At 46.4% G+C, this 16,377-nt stretch overlaps 1 protein-coding gene across 2 annotated transcripts in view; it reads left to right on the top strand.

Annotated features, from left to right (window-relative positions):
* The window catches only part of LOC142589870 (cell division cycle and apoptosis regulator protein 1-like), a 221,717-nt gene that overhangs the window by 166,474 nt on the left and 38,866 nt on the right, over positions 1-16,377 (top strand). For both annotated transcript variants that reach the window (XM_075701526.1, XM_075701519.1), the window contains 2 exons: positions 7,604-7,699; positions 11,832-11,921. In XM_075701526.1, coding sequence (XP_075557641.1) covers positions 7,604-7,699; positions 11,832-11,921 — 186 coding nt within the window. The remainder of the gene's footprint in view (positions 1-7,603; positions 7,700-11,831; positions 11,922-16,377) is intronic.

Here is a 16,377-nt window from a genome sequence, read left to right as displayed (position 1 = left end):
GAAATTTGAACAGTGTATTTTCATAAATGCGGCATAGATGGCACCAGGTGTCCAATACATTGGACATTGGGGTTTTATGAGGATGAATTCCTTGGCACAGGAGTACTGTCTCATTACTTAGTGTCCAACATTTTGAACAAATCTCCTTAGTGGAGTCTCAAGAGGTTAATAAGTCTCTTCTCATCGTAACAGGAGCTTTTTGGTATTGTGGCAGTCGAACGTGGCATGAAGAAGTCGGTGCTGGCACACGAGGGGGATCTACCATTGACTATGGTGTGTGGCATTTGGAATGCAAAGGAGAAATTGGTCGGCAATGCTGCTGTGACCGTGAAAATACGTCAGCTACGAGGTTCGACTTTTCGCTATCGTGCCCTCTGTTATTGCCAAAGTGTCACCTAATGACAGTGATAAGGACGACACGGAAAGCGACAGCACGGGCGATTCAGGCCCGACAGTGGCAGATGCTGCGTGTTACGTCAGCCTCGTGTGAGTGTTTGCTGAGAAGAGGGGGCTGGCAGAAAAGCTGACTTGTAGCTTGAGCGAGTTTGAGGCCGCCGTCGTCGCTGCTAGCCCGCTGCGGCATTAAGTGAAAATAACATACTTTTGTCGTACGAAGGGACTAAATACTACATGTTTTCTGCTTTTTTATCGCACTCTCTCGTAGTTCCATTTTTGACAGGTGAGTGGGCGATCTCATGCTATTTCGGTTAAAGGGACACTAAAGGCAAATACAAAGTGGATGTGGACTGTTTAAGTAGCATTCCAGAAACCTTGCAACGCTTGTTTCGTGCCAAGAAAAGACTTAGTTTATGAGAAAACTTCATCTGAAGGGTCCGAATACTTTTTCGAAATTCAAATCTCCCGCTACCCAATTTGGGGAGTGGTGACATTGCATTCGCCATCACCGCTCTTTGGTGCCGTCGGTGAATAAAACGATGCCCGAAAGACGGCGGCACCGAGCCAAGACAGAGCGGTGGATTCGCCACTGCAGCTGCTTTTTGGTCAAGTGGCGTAGACCGTTTGGGCATCCCGCGACATCACACAGAAGTTGAATAATATGCCACTTGCAGTTTTTGCGAGTCCCGCGAGCCAGCACAGCCAGCACAGCACTATGCGATAACAACACTACTGGAATGCGAAAGCGTGGGCGCAGAGTCGAGCGAAAATGAAACCTTTCGACCACCCGAGTTTTCAATTTCACTTTCAATTTCTTTTTTCTAAAAATGAAATAGAACTGGACAAGTAGAATCTTATCTCGTCTTATAATACATGTTTTTTGCAATGAGTGGTTGAGTGATAGTGACAGAATTTAACTGAGGAGTGCTTTCATCATCGGGCAAGTACTTGGTTGTCCCAGGGGAGTCTCCAATCACGTCCTGCATTTACCTCAAATTCTCTATTATTATGACTCTGTTCCCGATAAGTCTTAGAGATTCTCGAGCCCTTATCTATCACTTTAGCTTGACTTAATATTTGCCTTTAGTGTCCCTTTAAGGAGTACTACTGTTTAGTATGTACTTTTTCCGAGCTCCGGCCAACTACGGTTTAACGAGGTTTCACTGTAGTAGTTGTATTGGCCATAGTTAGTTAGTTAGGCTTAACACTAAGAGACATGAAGAGAGCTGTATGAATTAGAGAGCAAACGGGTATAGCTGATATTCTAATTGACATTAAGAGAAAAAAATGGAGCTGGGCAGGTCATGTAATGGTTAGATAACCGGTGGACCATTAGGGTTACAGAATGGATGGCAAGAGAAGGGAAGCGAAGTCAAGTATGGCAGAAGATTAGCTGGGGTGATGAAATTAAGAAACTTGCAGGCGCTAGTTAGAATCTGTTTGCGCAGGAGAGGGATAATTATAGATCGCAGGGATAGGCCTTCGTCCTGCAGTGGCCTATCCCTGCAAAATAGGCTGATGATGATGATGAAACTTGTAAACATAGGCATTCTACCGTATTTACTCGAATCTAGGCCAGCCCCGATTCTAAGCCGACCCCCCAATGTCCGAAGTCAGAAAAAATTTTTAAAATTTCCCTCGAATGTAAGCCAAACAAAAAAGTGAGGACAGTGCTCACAAAATGAAAGCAGTACCGTTAAAACCGGACTATAGGTCGGACCGGAATGTAAGTCGATCCCCCAATTAATGAATTCTAAAAATGAAAAAAAAAATATTTTTCAATGGCAAATGTACCGAAAGACACCCTTACCTTGAAACAAATGCAAATCATGTACAACAGTGACAGTATTTATTTAAATGCAGCTCGCATGTGCACCCGGACAATTTTTAACAGTATAGTGCGACCATCGACCCGCGTGCTTGTCAGCACCTTATTAACGGCGCTGAGCGGCAAAACAAACACGATACGCACATGTGTACACGTGCGTGTTACTTTCGCTATTTCGCCGCTCGGTGCCGTGATGATAAGGTGCTGACAAACACGCGGGTCGATGGTTGTGCGATACTGTTAAAGATTGGCCGGGTGTACAGTACACAGAAAGGCACGAAGAGTGCAAGCGCTACTCCGAATCAGAGCAACGCCTTTGATCAGAGTCGTTTGAACTAGAGTCGGATGATGAGCAGTGGCGTAGCAACAGGGTGGGGCCAGGGGGCCGTGGGGCCGTGGGCCCCGGGTGCAAGGGGCCAGTGGGGGGTAGGGGTGTCATATACGTCTAAAAACACCCCTCTTTCCGACGGCTACACCGGGGGGGGGGGGGGGGGGGGGGGGGGTTGAAAGAAGACCTATGGGCCCCGGGTGCCAGACGACCTAGCTACGCCACTGATGACGAGTGCTTCTCGCTGCCCAGTCCAGAGGCGCGCAATCTCTACCGCTTTCAAACGGATGCATTCGGCAGTCACAGGCGGCGATCTTACACGCAGCTCCCGGACGAACTCCACAACCTTGTCTTCCAGCTCTGTGGCCCACCCACGAAATGACTTTTTCTGTTGGTTTGCAATGCTTCTGCCTCTGCCAGTACCGAATGCTCTTTTCGGATACTCCAAATTCGCACTTTGCCGCGAGGTTGCCGTGGGCTTCCGCGCACTCAATCGCCTTTTTTTGAAGGCGACTGAATTGCCGTCGGCTTCCGCTCATTTTGAAACAAAATGTGAAAAAGCAGCCTTTAACCAAAATAACTTTGTGACAATGTAAACGCAAATTGGCGATGCCACAATGTCGCCACGCCGCGCCGCTGCTGATGGCGATGGCGGCTCTTTACTTCCTCCACCCAATGTTGCAAGACTTCCATAGTTTTTCCGCCAATCTCCGGTATATAAGACGAGGGTCGACTTTTCGCAATGGTTTTTTGAAAAAAAGTTCGACCTATATTTCGGTTTTTACGGTATTTATTTAATATGAGCATGCCAAGCTCACTCTACGTCATCATCGCTGTTAGCCTTGTACACTTGCAGACGTGCGCAAGCTTGCGTCCGCGTGCCTATGCATGCGCAGACGGTGCGGCACAGCTGGTACGCGTCGAAATGCGGCGCGATCTCGGTGAACAGCTCCTCTCTGCTATCGCGCGCTTATCTTTCTTATTGCTATCCTCTCTTTGTTGCGGCACACATAAAAGGCGTGTCCCGTTGCCTCGTCCAACGGTGGATGTTTTTCTCATCGAAGCTGAAGTCCGCCTGGCTTGAACGTTTGACGATGCCTCTGCGGCTAGCACAACTTTTCATTTGTGGCATCGCCTGTTGGGTGCCATTATGATAATGCCATGCCACATGCCAATACTTAGCCACCATACCGATATGACACAGGCCAAAATGGCAATATTGTTCGTGTACTTCCGTTGGCTACAGGTGCGGCTAGTAGCGGCTGTGATACTGACTTTTCTAGATGGCACAAGCTATGCACCATATTTATCATTTTCAATTGCAAACTGCTGCATTTTTTAAAATTCTCGAATCTAAGTCGACCCTATAGTTTTGTATATTATTCTTTAAAAAGAAACTATCGGCCTAGATTCGAATAAATACGGTAACTTAATTAACCAGCATGGTGTCACGTGTGCACAAGCTAACATGAACACATCTCTCTCGATGACTGCGGAAACTCACTGTCAAAACACTGGCGTTAGGAAACGCGGCAGCAGCATTGAGCGAAGAGACATTCATGCTGTCTATCACTTTAATGAAAATCGAGCGCTGAGAACACACAGGATGCAGATAGCTGCTAGTTGCCGACGCACCTAGACTCTGCACCCAACGCAGATCACTGTCAAAATACAGCCGCCACATGCACATTTGCAGCCGGAGTAGACCCCGCCCCCACCCACCCCCTCGATGCTTCGCAACGTTGGGTGCCTCGCACACGGCGTTAGACTGTCTCTTTCGTGCGTGCGAGAGTGAGCCGCGATCATCGGCTCCCCTCACAAGCTTTCACTCACACATACAGCGTAGGATGCGCGGCGATAGTGTTATCACCCTTGTACTTTATAGGGAACCTTGCATGTGGCATTGAGGGGTCTCTCCTAAGCTTTTTCTCTATGGCGGGGACAGAGCAATGCTAGTCGGGACGCCGCCGTGTGATTTGGCGTGCTGCTGAAAGCATTGGCAGAATGTGGTGTGTTTGAATTAACCGTTGTAAATGCTTGTGTGTTCGAATTACCGGGTATTTTTGCCCATTAGAATACACATAAATTTGACGAGATTCGACTGTATTAGAATGCAGGACTGTGAGCAAGACAAGAACAAGGTGAAAGCCAGAAGCAGCGTTTCGACAAGTGGACTTGTCGAAACATTGGTTCCAGCTTTGACCTCGTCCTTGTTTTGCTCATTGTCTTGAATTTCCATCTCCCACCTTCTCAGTATTTTCCCTTTAATATAATTCAGATTATTTTCTATTTATTGGCCATTTAAGATAAATTTGATAGGCACACTTGCATTTGTTGCTGGCAGTAAGTACCACATTTACTCGCGTAGTGAATGCATAGTCTTTTTCCAAAAATTTAACACAAACTTGAGATTCTCTTTTGAGTGACCGTATGGCGCTTGAAACATTGAGAAAATGGCTTCCCAATGAAAGTAAAAAACAGGTGGCAACCTGAATGGTGCTAACTTTGTTTACAACCATTCCGTTTGCAATGTCGTGTGCACAAATCGTGTCTGGAAAATACAGTGAGGCGCTTTAGGTCACTGTAATTTCATTCATGGTTGTACATTGGTTCGATGGAGTAGGTGGATATGGGCAGCAGGTGCTGGGTACATTAGAGAAGGTTAAAAAAAAATTGTGCATCTGAAAACTTGATTGGCAGGTGTATTGCGAAATGCAGGCATAGCTGGTACAAAAATGAAAGTGATTAATAAAGGCAAAATGAGACATCCACCACATTGTAGCAATTTCTACAAAGGAAACCTATATGGGTTCCTTGAAAGACAAGCCTCGCAGTTTAAGTAAAATTCGTCCTGGTCTGAGATTCTAACCCGGGACCACCACCTTTCCGTGGCAGCCGCTGTACAATCTGAACTAGCCAGGTGGCAAGCAGATGGCATGGCTAAGTCGAACTTATCAACAACTCAAAGTGAAGGCAAGTGTTTGACATAATTGTTCCGCGTAAATCCGCAAGGTGGAGAGAAGTAATTAATAAAGGGAAGATGAGACATCCACCTCATTGTAGCAATTGCTACAAAGGAGACCCATACGGGTTAAAACCTCGCAGTTGAAGAAAAATTCGTCCAGGTCCGGGACTTGAACCCGGGACCAGCGCCTTTCTGGGGCAGCTGCTCTGAAGTTGATGGTAAGTTAGACTCCACCCTGCCATCTGCTAGCCACCTGGGTAGCTCAGATGGTAGAGTGTTAGCGCAGCCATTTTAGTGTAGAGTGATCAGCGATCCGCTGCCACAATATGTGCCCCAGTGGTACTCGGTAATTGTGCAGATTCTCATGGGCTATTTGCATTCTATGATTGGCATTGCCACCATGCCTGTACGTCACAGTTCGCTAAAAGGTGCTATTGTGAACAAGTACGGATACATTGCACATGATTACTTGGATTTATAATAATAAAAAAAAATTAATTTCTCTCTGTCTGTCTGTCTCTCTCTCTCTCTCTCTCTCTCTCTCTCTCTCTCTCTCTCTCTCTCTCTCTCTATTTAATGCAATCGAAGGTGCCTTCACTCTTCTCACACCCCGCATCATATTTTTGGTTGCATCATATTATTGCAAAATAGAGAATTTTAATATTTGCACACTTACAAAATGACCTTATGTGCTTCCCAGTGCTGACAAGATCCTTTTGATGGGTGTAAATTATTGGATGGTGGGAATTGCTTGTGATCTGCATAGAAGTTGTTCAAATGCCGAAGCAAATTTTTCACTCATATCATATTCAACTGAGATTCATCACTAGAATAGTTTCATATGCAGTTAAACCTTGATATAACAAGCTTCGATATAACTAAATTCTCTATAAAACAAAGTACCTAAGTTTTTACAACTACTTGTTCATAGAGCAGTATGTATTTTGAACCTCGATATAGTGAAGTGTGTTTATTATGAATTCAATATAATGAAATTTCCCTAGTGTCGCGAAGGAATACCGAGCCAATAAATGGAAGCAGCTGCTTGTAAATGCACCTCTCAAATCACATGCCGCCCGCTACTGAGAGTGACTCCCGAAGCAGAGCAGCGTCATGTTCTGTATAAAGTCCAAGTGAAATAAGATACTATCGTGCCTTATGCAGTGTGTGGTTTACGTGCAAGTGAAAGCTTGCGAAGGTGAGCCGAAAAGGATGGTAGCTTGACGAGTGCAGTCTTGCCCTGCAAGCATGGGGAAATGGGGGGGGAGGCAGGTAGGTGTGTGTGTCATTTTATAGCACAGCCATGGCAGCACATGGCTATCAGCGAGGCTGAGTGCATATGCAGCCTGCGCTCTGTTTTAAAGGTAACCTGTCGCCTGTACAGACTGGGCGAGCTGTTATGGCCTGGCATTGTGCACAGTCTTCTCGTGTGTTTAATGTGGAAGGTTGCATTATTACGAGTTTCGGAGATGTGTTGAAACGAGAGGCAGATGAAGCATTTGCTCCCCGCTTCTGGTACTTTTCATGATAGCATCAGTATGGGTCATCCCACTGCAGGTGACACTATCAGCCTCAGGGGCGAAGTGGGCGTAAAGGCTCGCTGACTTCGCTTTGTACTACCAATGTGAAGATATCGCCAACACAGCATGAAACCGTATCTTTCATCCTTGACTCAATTTTTTTAAAAATTATTTATTTCTGATTCAGATTTGCTTTTTCCGATTGCCCGATAATTAGGAAAATTTTGCGGCCCCTTCCATGTAATAAAAATCCATCAGTTACTGTACTTATGTGCATAAAAGATCCAATTTTTTTATATAACAAAGCAAATTGCCGATTTTACCAACTTCTTTATATCAATGTTCAACTGTACAACGCTGTGCATATCCTCCCTGCTCTGTGTGCTTTGTCTTATCGTGAGGTTTATATTCGTCTTTCACCAATACAACCTCATTTGTTATTTTATTTTTTTATTTCTTACTGGCAGGTTTAAATCGTGCTTGACTATATTGCGTTTGTAAGCCTTTAGCAAGGTACAGTGTCAGTAAGTCGCTACTAATGTGTATAATTTTTTTTCCCCTTTAAGGTGTCGCTGTTTGCAGAGCTCTTCAATGAAATGTTGATTCGAGACTTTGGTTTCAACATCTACAGGGCTCTACTGGAAGCTCCTGAACAAAAAGAGGTACATTACTGAGGATGCAAATCAGTCTATTGTGGCATGTGTACTAACTTCATTGCTGAATGGTTTATTTTCTTGGTGTATCTTGCTTTCACACCATGCTTGCTGTACCTAGGAAAACCTTGCACAGCTACCTAGTATTGTGAGAAGTCCTCAGACAATGGTAATGGGACATCGACCTGAGTAGTGCGATCAATTTCAGCACCCATGGTTATGGTTTGCTCACATTTTTGTAGTGCGAGATCAAGAGCCAACATGAGGGCCACATAACTTTACCATTCCGCATCGGTAAATTGAGCAGATGGCATGGAGTTGACTTTCAAGTTTATTCCAAGTGTGGCATAGCAATCCTTGTCAAGTTGCTTGGACATACTGCATAACAAAATCTTATAAACAGTATGTGCTAACCATTGAGCAAAATGAAATCTCAACTTGAATGGCAAATGGACCAGGATTTACTTGGAATAAAGCAGAGTTCAAACTAGTGGGAGTCCCTTTGATGCAGTGTTATAGTGTACACTTTGATTTACTGCATGGCAGTTGTACTGAACGCACTTGCTGCACGTTATTAGGGGCCTTGCCAAGAAGTTTGTGGCCATTCAGTGCTGTGCTGTCATTGCTGTGTAGACAGAATTCGTTCATGATAAAAAAATGAATTATCAGTCATTTAATTGAAAACAGGAATGAGTAAATTACTCTACTGCAGGAGATGCTACTGATTTCTGAATATATTGCCTTGAATTTCCTAGCTTAATGCGTATTCTTTCCAAAACACTTTATATTTGCTCTTCACAAACAGTGTTTGTCCAAGTTGAACCAGTAGAAATATGTCTTCTGTGTTTGTATTAAGTCTGTTGGCGGCTGTACGGGGCCACACTGGCTGCTGTTAGTAACATTTGCATCAGTGATGCTGATCTGGTTAAGTGGCTCTCTTGACAATGACAATCACCCAGACATCCACAATGCAAATGCTGGAGCACACGCGTCAGCAACACAATTAGTGGCAGGACGCTTGTGAATGTACCAAATATACATTTATGGTCAGAAATACATCAAGAAGGAAATTTTTAAATGAGTCATGATAAAAACATTTCAAACGATGCTGACACACGCAATCTAATGTTAGAGCCATATGCAACCTAAGTAAAGCCGCTCATTCACGGCCTTGCCAGGGTAGTGTGGTCCTGGGTGATATGAAGTGTGCACTAATCCTGCTTCAGCAGGCACTTGAGCATTCGTAGTGTGATGAAAACATGCTACTGCATGTGAAGGAGTGTTCAGCAGCATGATGCTGCATTTTAAGATATGTTTTCTGCCATCAAATTGCCGTAGTTCACAAGCATTTGTTTTAGCAGAGTTTTATCAGTAGACTTTTCACTGGAAACACTGCTACACTTGAAGTTTGAACTTGTGGTAAATGCAGATTAGGTCTGCACATTTTTGCAGGATTGTTGCCGGTGATCTGGAGTCAAAATCTGCTTTCTGTATGATGCGTGATCTTGCACGTGATGAAGTGGCTCAGGTATTCCATGTGCCTCTTCATCATCTTATATTTTGTGTACCTTGTATGAGCACGTGCTTCCTGTATGTACTAGGTATGATGCATCTTAGCATTCTTCTTAGGCAGTAAATATGCCCCCAGAAATACAGCATAGACGGTATGTGGCGAGTCACCGGAGTCACCAATGTCCGCACTATAAGCGGTACGCACTATAAGGAAAACATTCTTGAAAGGCTGCATATAGGCAAAACATGTAAACCAAGCACCCGCGTGTACCTGAGAATCGGAAGCATGTGACCGAGTTGTTTATATTCCTTTAAATTTATGAACATAGAAAGGTTAATGTCTGAGGAGCTGCTATCTTTGCATGAAGCAGACAAACAAAAAACTGCACAGAAAAAAACCTGCTCTAATGTTATAAATTTCCCGCGGCACTGCTACCAACTCCACAGAATGTAGAACAGCGACCAAAATTTCAGACGTCGTACAGTGTCTCGTTCACTTTCTTGGATTGATTGGCACATGCACAATGTCAAAAACGTAGTGACAATGGACAGAGTTGCCACCATTCAAGCGTTGCTCGGGCCACCCATGCCCTCACTTTCGTTATCAAGGTGGTTTTTCCGTTTCTCAAGTGCCGTACAGCCACTGCAACGCGTTGACTTGGTACCAAACCGCAACTTTGGTCGCCAACACTTCATCAGGTGCACTGGTTAGGAAAATTATTCAAATTTCCAAAGCTAACACAAGCCAAATACACAATCTTTTAGTATAACGGCTTACTAGTTTAATTTTTTGACCTATCACAATTTAATTGCAATGTTTCAACGTGTTAAAATTCACCAGCTTGCTAACAAATACAGTCGCCGATAGTTTATTCGGATCTCACGGGGACTGCGGAAATGTCCGAGTAAACAGGTGTCCGAAAAAGCAGATTAAGAAAAAAAAAGAAGTCCTTTATTTCCACGCACTTATACGGGCTCGGCAGTAGGCTTGAAGAAATCATGAATGCACCATTGCACGCTGTTCCGTTTACGCGCAATCAATAAGCCTGAATGTCAGAGAGGGTCGTACGGTCACTATAGGCGGCTAAAAGCACAGTCACTGCTTGTACTCAGAGTCATCGGAGCCGACTCGGAGTCATCATCCGGCTGCGCAGCAGAAGCCTGACGAATGGTCTCGCGTCATCGAGTTCTGCGCATGTCAATACAGCAGTATCAGCACCTGTGAAACTGTCAAATGAGGCGGTGCCCGTAATCGCAATGCAACCATTGTGCAGGTCTCGGCAGAACATTTTCGGCGTCAGTAGGGAGCACATCGGAAGGCAACAAATCCTAGGCCTCCCAGCACCCGCTTGCCGGCATTCCGCAGCACAGTCTACATGGGCACTGTCGACGGCGCCATTAGACACTTGACACGATGTTTCCGTATGCCGCGTTGGATCACCACAACCTCGACACAACACACAAAGCAAACACCACCATGCCGGCACGCCGACACCAGTCGCACAAATGAAAAACGTGGCCTATTCGCAGCGTTGTGCATGGAGAAGAAACATATCAGCTGCTGGATTGTCTTGACATGGCTTACTAAGCTGAGACCGGAACTGCTGTAGCCACTCTATTGAACCAGGCAGAAACGATGATGATGAGTGGGGATTTGCAGTAGCGCCACTTCTTGGGGCAGCAAGGAAGCTCCATTCAAAACAAAAATGGTGTTCAACAAGTCGAACCATGCACCAGTCAGAGTCTGTGCATGGTGCTCTCGATCGAGCTGGCTCAAGGAGTGTCCGAAAAATGAGACGAGAGATTGCAAGGTGTCCGAACTTTCGGCAGTTGTTATACGTTATGGTCTATGGGGAGAATGGCAGTGCCGCGAAGCAGATAGAATAATCAAGCATGTCCGAATTTTTTGGAGTCCGAGAAATCAGTCGGCGACTGTACATGTGCATATCATTATTTGATACTCGATTTGATATTTAATGCTAAGTATTCTTTTTTTGAGAATTTTGATATTTGCACACCCCTTGTTACACTATAAGTGGTCTGAGCTGTACTAGGTAGCAGCTTAGTGCTTTGCCTAGAAAAGAAGCTTTGATACTCCCAGAAGGCTCGCTAATGAGCTCTTTGGTATGTCCCTAAATGTAACGGCAATTGGAGGTGCATAAATCTCCCCTGGGATAAAATGGGGGTGAAACATTTAACTTAGCTAAAGTTCCTGGTGGAATTTTATCAGGGTAATTTGCTAGCTGTTCACATCGCCAAAAAAATTCTGAAATGCAGAATTGGTTGAAGCCTATCACATAGGCAAGAAAGGCAGCTTGTGCATTAGCGAAACTTCAATGTCATTATATAAGGCCGAGAAGAGGTTCCTTGAGTGCCGTGTGTCATGAATATTTGATTAGATGCGTGAATGTAAGTTTGCTCTGTGGGCATGTGTTGACCGACGGTATAGATGTGCCTGCGTTCTGTGAATAAAGCAGTTGCGAGTGGCGCCCTGTCCCATTCTCTTCTCTTGTGTGTGTCCGTTTATTTGGTGTCTTTATATTCTATAATGAACAGCTACCAACTAGCCCAACAGGGAGTGCTTTTAAGATTTATGGTTTTCAATGAATTTTTGTCCTCTCCATTATAGGAAAAGAAAAAAGATGGTGGGAAGGTGGAATCAGACAAGAAAAGTGATCGTCGAGATGATCGGAAGTCGGACCGCCGTCGAGACCGCAAGGTACGTGTTAAGATGCATATAAAATTACAGCCACAAAATGTCTAGGCCAAGGGCAAGCTGTAAGAGCGGCAACATGCATTGACAAAGTTTGCCCATATTCATGAGCTATGACTTCCGAAAGATCTGCCTACCACAACATGCTCAAATGCAGACATCATTGATGACCTGCTAGGCTGCAGTGTGCTGATTTCTGCTGCCGTTACATTTGAGGAATTTGCAGACTTCGACAGCGCAGTGTTGTGTGCCAAACTGAATGATGACGAAATAATTGCATAAGTTCTCTCACCGTCAAACAGCGATTCTAACGCAGATGATGATGATGATGATGTGCCGTGTGCTCCGGAGCCTTCACATGCGGACTTGAGCCTTTGCAGTCCTTACATCGGCATACAGTGACAACACAAAACTGGCAGAAATACAGGCGTACTTGGATGCACGTAAGCGGAAGTGCGTGCAGCATCGAATCGACCACCTATTTCTTGCACAGAGGCCTTAAAACATAAAATAATCTTTTTGGGATACATTCGTTTTTCCGGAAATTCGATAGTTCAGGCCACGGAGCAAGAAACATTTAGGAGTGGAAACTCCGCTGTTTGCGGCGACCAGAAAAAGTCACATGCCCGCGGAGCCGTTATCGTGCTGGCGGCCTGGAAAGAAATCGCCGTTGAGAGCGCGCTGGAGCCGCCTGCCCAGGCGCTGCATTTTTTTTTTTTTTTTCGCTGCGGCTTCTACGATGCGCCGCATGGCGCCGCCACTGTATATGGCCCAGTCGGCGCATACAACAATTGTGACCTTATCTGGTCGCCCGCGCTCGCTCGCGCTGACGGGAGTTTCACCTCCTAAATGTCTTACTCCATGGTTCAGGCATATTTACTTTCCCTGTTGAGTCTGAATTATAGGTTGTCGACTGCATTCAGACATTCCACGGTCCCTGTAAAGTCCGAATTATTGGTCAGCGGCTGTATCCCTTGTCACACTTGTGCTTCATCATTGGTCAAGATGACGCTCTGTATGCGTTATCAACGGGATCAGCTTACCATGAACAGTAGATGATAAAAGTGGCATAGAATCGAGCAGAAGGCGTCGCTACTAAATCGCAGTCCGTATCTTGACCATTGGTATATTGTTGCTACAGATAAACGAAAGTACAGTCAATGCATGTACCGAATTCTTACCAGCGACTACAGTGAAACCTCGTTAAACCGTAGTTGGCCGGAGCTGGAAAAAGTATGTACTAAACGGTAGTACTGCTTTTTCTTTCTTTTTTCTTTCTTTCTTTATTGATACTGTCAACCCTTTCTTTAGGGCCATTACATTTTAACCGAAATAACATGAGATCGCCCACTTACCTGTCAAAAACGGAACTGAGAGAGAGTGCAATGAGAGGGGGGAAAAACATACAGTATTTATGTACAGTCGAACACGGATATATCGAACTCGAAGGGGATCACGAATTAATTCGATATATTAAAAATTCGATATAAAAGAATACAGGCCCAGAGACTACCTGTGGCGGAGGATGACCTACCGATCGGCGCATTCAAGAATGACAACTATTTCCGCACACACGACGCAACGTAATGCTTTATTTGCGTGAAAAAAAATCGCTTATGTTGGTCTGCTTCTTCGCCTTGCAAATGAAATTAAAGACGCCAGCCTCGATCTTATCGAGGCTGTTCAGGTGCGAAAGCCCGGTTCCTTCCATGTCGCCGCAACAACGGCGAATCAAGCTGAACGCGGCCGCCACTTCATCGGCGGAGTACGAGCGTGTAGCCGCCCCCTCGTCCGGACGATCTTCGTCGCCACTCGAGCTGTCGGCCTGGGTCCCTGCGACTGCAGCTACAATGTCCTCGTCGGCGAGGCTCGCAACAGCCTGAACATTGCTGTCAACGTTCACAAAATCGTCAGCAGACAGTTCGGCTGGAACGGCAGCCGGGAAAAGGGACGACAACTCGCGAAACGCGTCGTCCATGCACTCGTTGTCGCTGTCGCCGTCTTCGCAGGTTTCGGGAAGTTTGGCCGTCACGAGGCCTGCCTTCCGGAAGCAGTTGGCCACGGTATCCTGCTTCACGTCTCTCCAGGCGCCCGTCATCATTTGAATGGCCCCCAGCAGGTCAACCTTAAGCTCGGTGCCCATGCGGAGGTTCACCAAAAGCCTATCAATGAGTCGCCTCCTGTAGCCGACTTTGAACGACTTAATGATGCCCTGGTCGAGCGGCTGCAACTTCGCTGTCGTGTTTGCCGGCAGAAACTTGAGCGCGATGTTTTTGAGCTCGCAGGTGGTGTGATGGGCCGAGCAATTATCGACGAGAAGGCAAGCGTGACGCCCCGACTTGCCCAGTTCGGCGTCCCACGCTTGCAGCCATTCTATAAACAGCTGACGCGTCATCCACGCCTTCTTATTGAAGGCGTAGCGAACGGGGAGCTGCTTACAGTTTTTGAAGCAGCGCGGTGCCCTTGCTTTGCCGATCACAAAGGGCTGGAGCTTTTGAGAGCCGTCCATGTTTGCAGCGAGCAGAACGCTCACGCGGACTTTGCTCATCTTGCCCCCGTGACACGTGCTGCCCCGGACGTCGAGCGTCTTGCTTGGCAGCATCTGCCAAAACAACCCGGTCTCGTCGGCGTTGAAGATTTCCGCGGGTGAAAACTTCGCGCAAATTTCCGGCCATTCGTTCGAAATCCACTGCTGGATACCCTGGCTGATGACGGCTCCGCTTTCCCCAGAAATGGTTTTGCCAACTATCTTATGGCGGTTCTTAAACCTCTGCAGCCACCCTGTATTGTCGGCGAAGTTGTCATCACCGAGTGCAGCGGCAAACCATTTAGCTTTAGCCATTAGCATTGGGCCATCCACCGGAATGTTTTTAGCCCGCACCTCTAAAAACCACGCATAGAGGGCCTTTTCAACTTTCTCGTGGGCAGAAGCGCGCACACGACAAGATCCCGACGTTCGTTGCTCCGCCGCTTTCGACTTTATGTCCGCCTTGTTTTTTAACAAGGTGCTTAGAGTGCTCCGAGGAATCCCGAAGTCGTCTGCCACCGTCGCACTTTTCTCGCCCGCCTCAACACGCTGAATGGCTTTCAGCTTTGTCGCAAAGTCCAGGTTCTTGCGCTTCTTGACGCTGCTTGTGCTTGCTGTGGCCATTGCTTCCGCGTCAGCTCACCACGATCCAGTCACACGTGTCGTGAGACGCACGCAAAACAATAATGAACACGAAACACAAGAACGCGCACAAAACACAAGAATTCACGTGCGTAGCCTCCGCCAACAAACCGCTCGCGATGGTCACCGACTCACCGGTCACCTCCGAGGGCGACAGCGACGTACGAAAAGCACGAGCTGTGGTTGGCTGAGCAAAACTCGTGAAAAAGCAACAAGAAAAAAAAAAGGCAAAAGGAGGAGGCCGCCGGCGCCCTCTTTCCTCTTTTCCGAGCCGATCACTATGGTTAGGCGGGGGAAGGATGAGAGACATTGAGAGAGAGAAAAAAAAAAAAGCAGTTCCGTAAGTCGGAGAGCGTGCGCAGCGGGAGTACAGTCCGAGCCTCGCTCCCTCTCGCTCTCACATTTTCCGAGCATTTCGTGGGAGGCGCGGAGCTCGCGGGTGCAGCGAGTGCCGAGATCGCGCGGCGTTCTATATATCCAATGGCGGGTAACAATATCGTTCGATATAAACGTACGGATTGCTATACTTTAACACAGAATTTTCAAGGGGATAATTTACGAGTTCGATACAGACAATAATTCGATATATGTGGGTTCGATATATCCGTGTTCGACTGTACTTCGCGCGACAAACATGTTATTTTCGTTTGATGCCGCGGCAGCCTAGCAGCGACGACAGCAGCCTCAAACTTGCTGAAGCTGTGAGCCAGCTTTTCAGCCAGCCGTCTCTTCTCTGCAAACACTCGCATGGCAGATTCCTCGTTAACGTTGTATATATTCTACGTGCACAGGCGCGGTAGCGCGTAGAAGTTGCGGGGCACCTTTTCATTACGAGTTGCTGTTCTCGTCGCGACGATTGCATTCATGAGGCTGACATAACGCGCAAATTCTGCCACTGTCGGGCCTGAATCGCCCATCCTGTCGCTTTCAGTGTCATTCTTATCACTGTCACCAGGCGACACTTCGGCAACAACAGAGGCAACGATGGCGAAAAGTCGAACCTTGTAGCCGACATCTCTTCGCGGTCGCTGCAGTGCTGCCGAGCAACTTCTTCACATTCCAAATGCCACAAACCATAGTCAACAGTAGACCATGTTGCGTGCCAGCGCCGACTTTTCGTGTCACATTCGATAGCACAAACATTGTCTAATTTTTCTTCTACTATGCTGAGCACCCGGCGTCTTTTTTATCCGAGTTTCGACATGATGTGAGTTCTCTGTTACACAATGCCACAACGCTCTCTGGCTTTGCGCCGAAATGATGTTAATGTTGATGAGGCTTCCACGTGCAAAC

Source organism: Dermacentor variabilis, chromosome 1 (assembly GCF_050947875.1).
Source record: "Dermacentor variabilis isolate Ectoservices chromosome 1, ASM5094787v1, whole genome shotgun sequence".
NCBI classification, from domain to species: domain Eukaryota; kingdom Metazoa; phylum Arthropoda; class Arachnida; order Ixodida; family Ixodidae; genus Dermacentor; species Dermacentor variabilis.
Note: the sequence above shows the minus strand (reverse complement) of the source record. Positions and strands in the feature narration are given on the sequence as shown.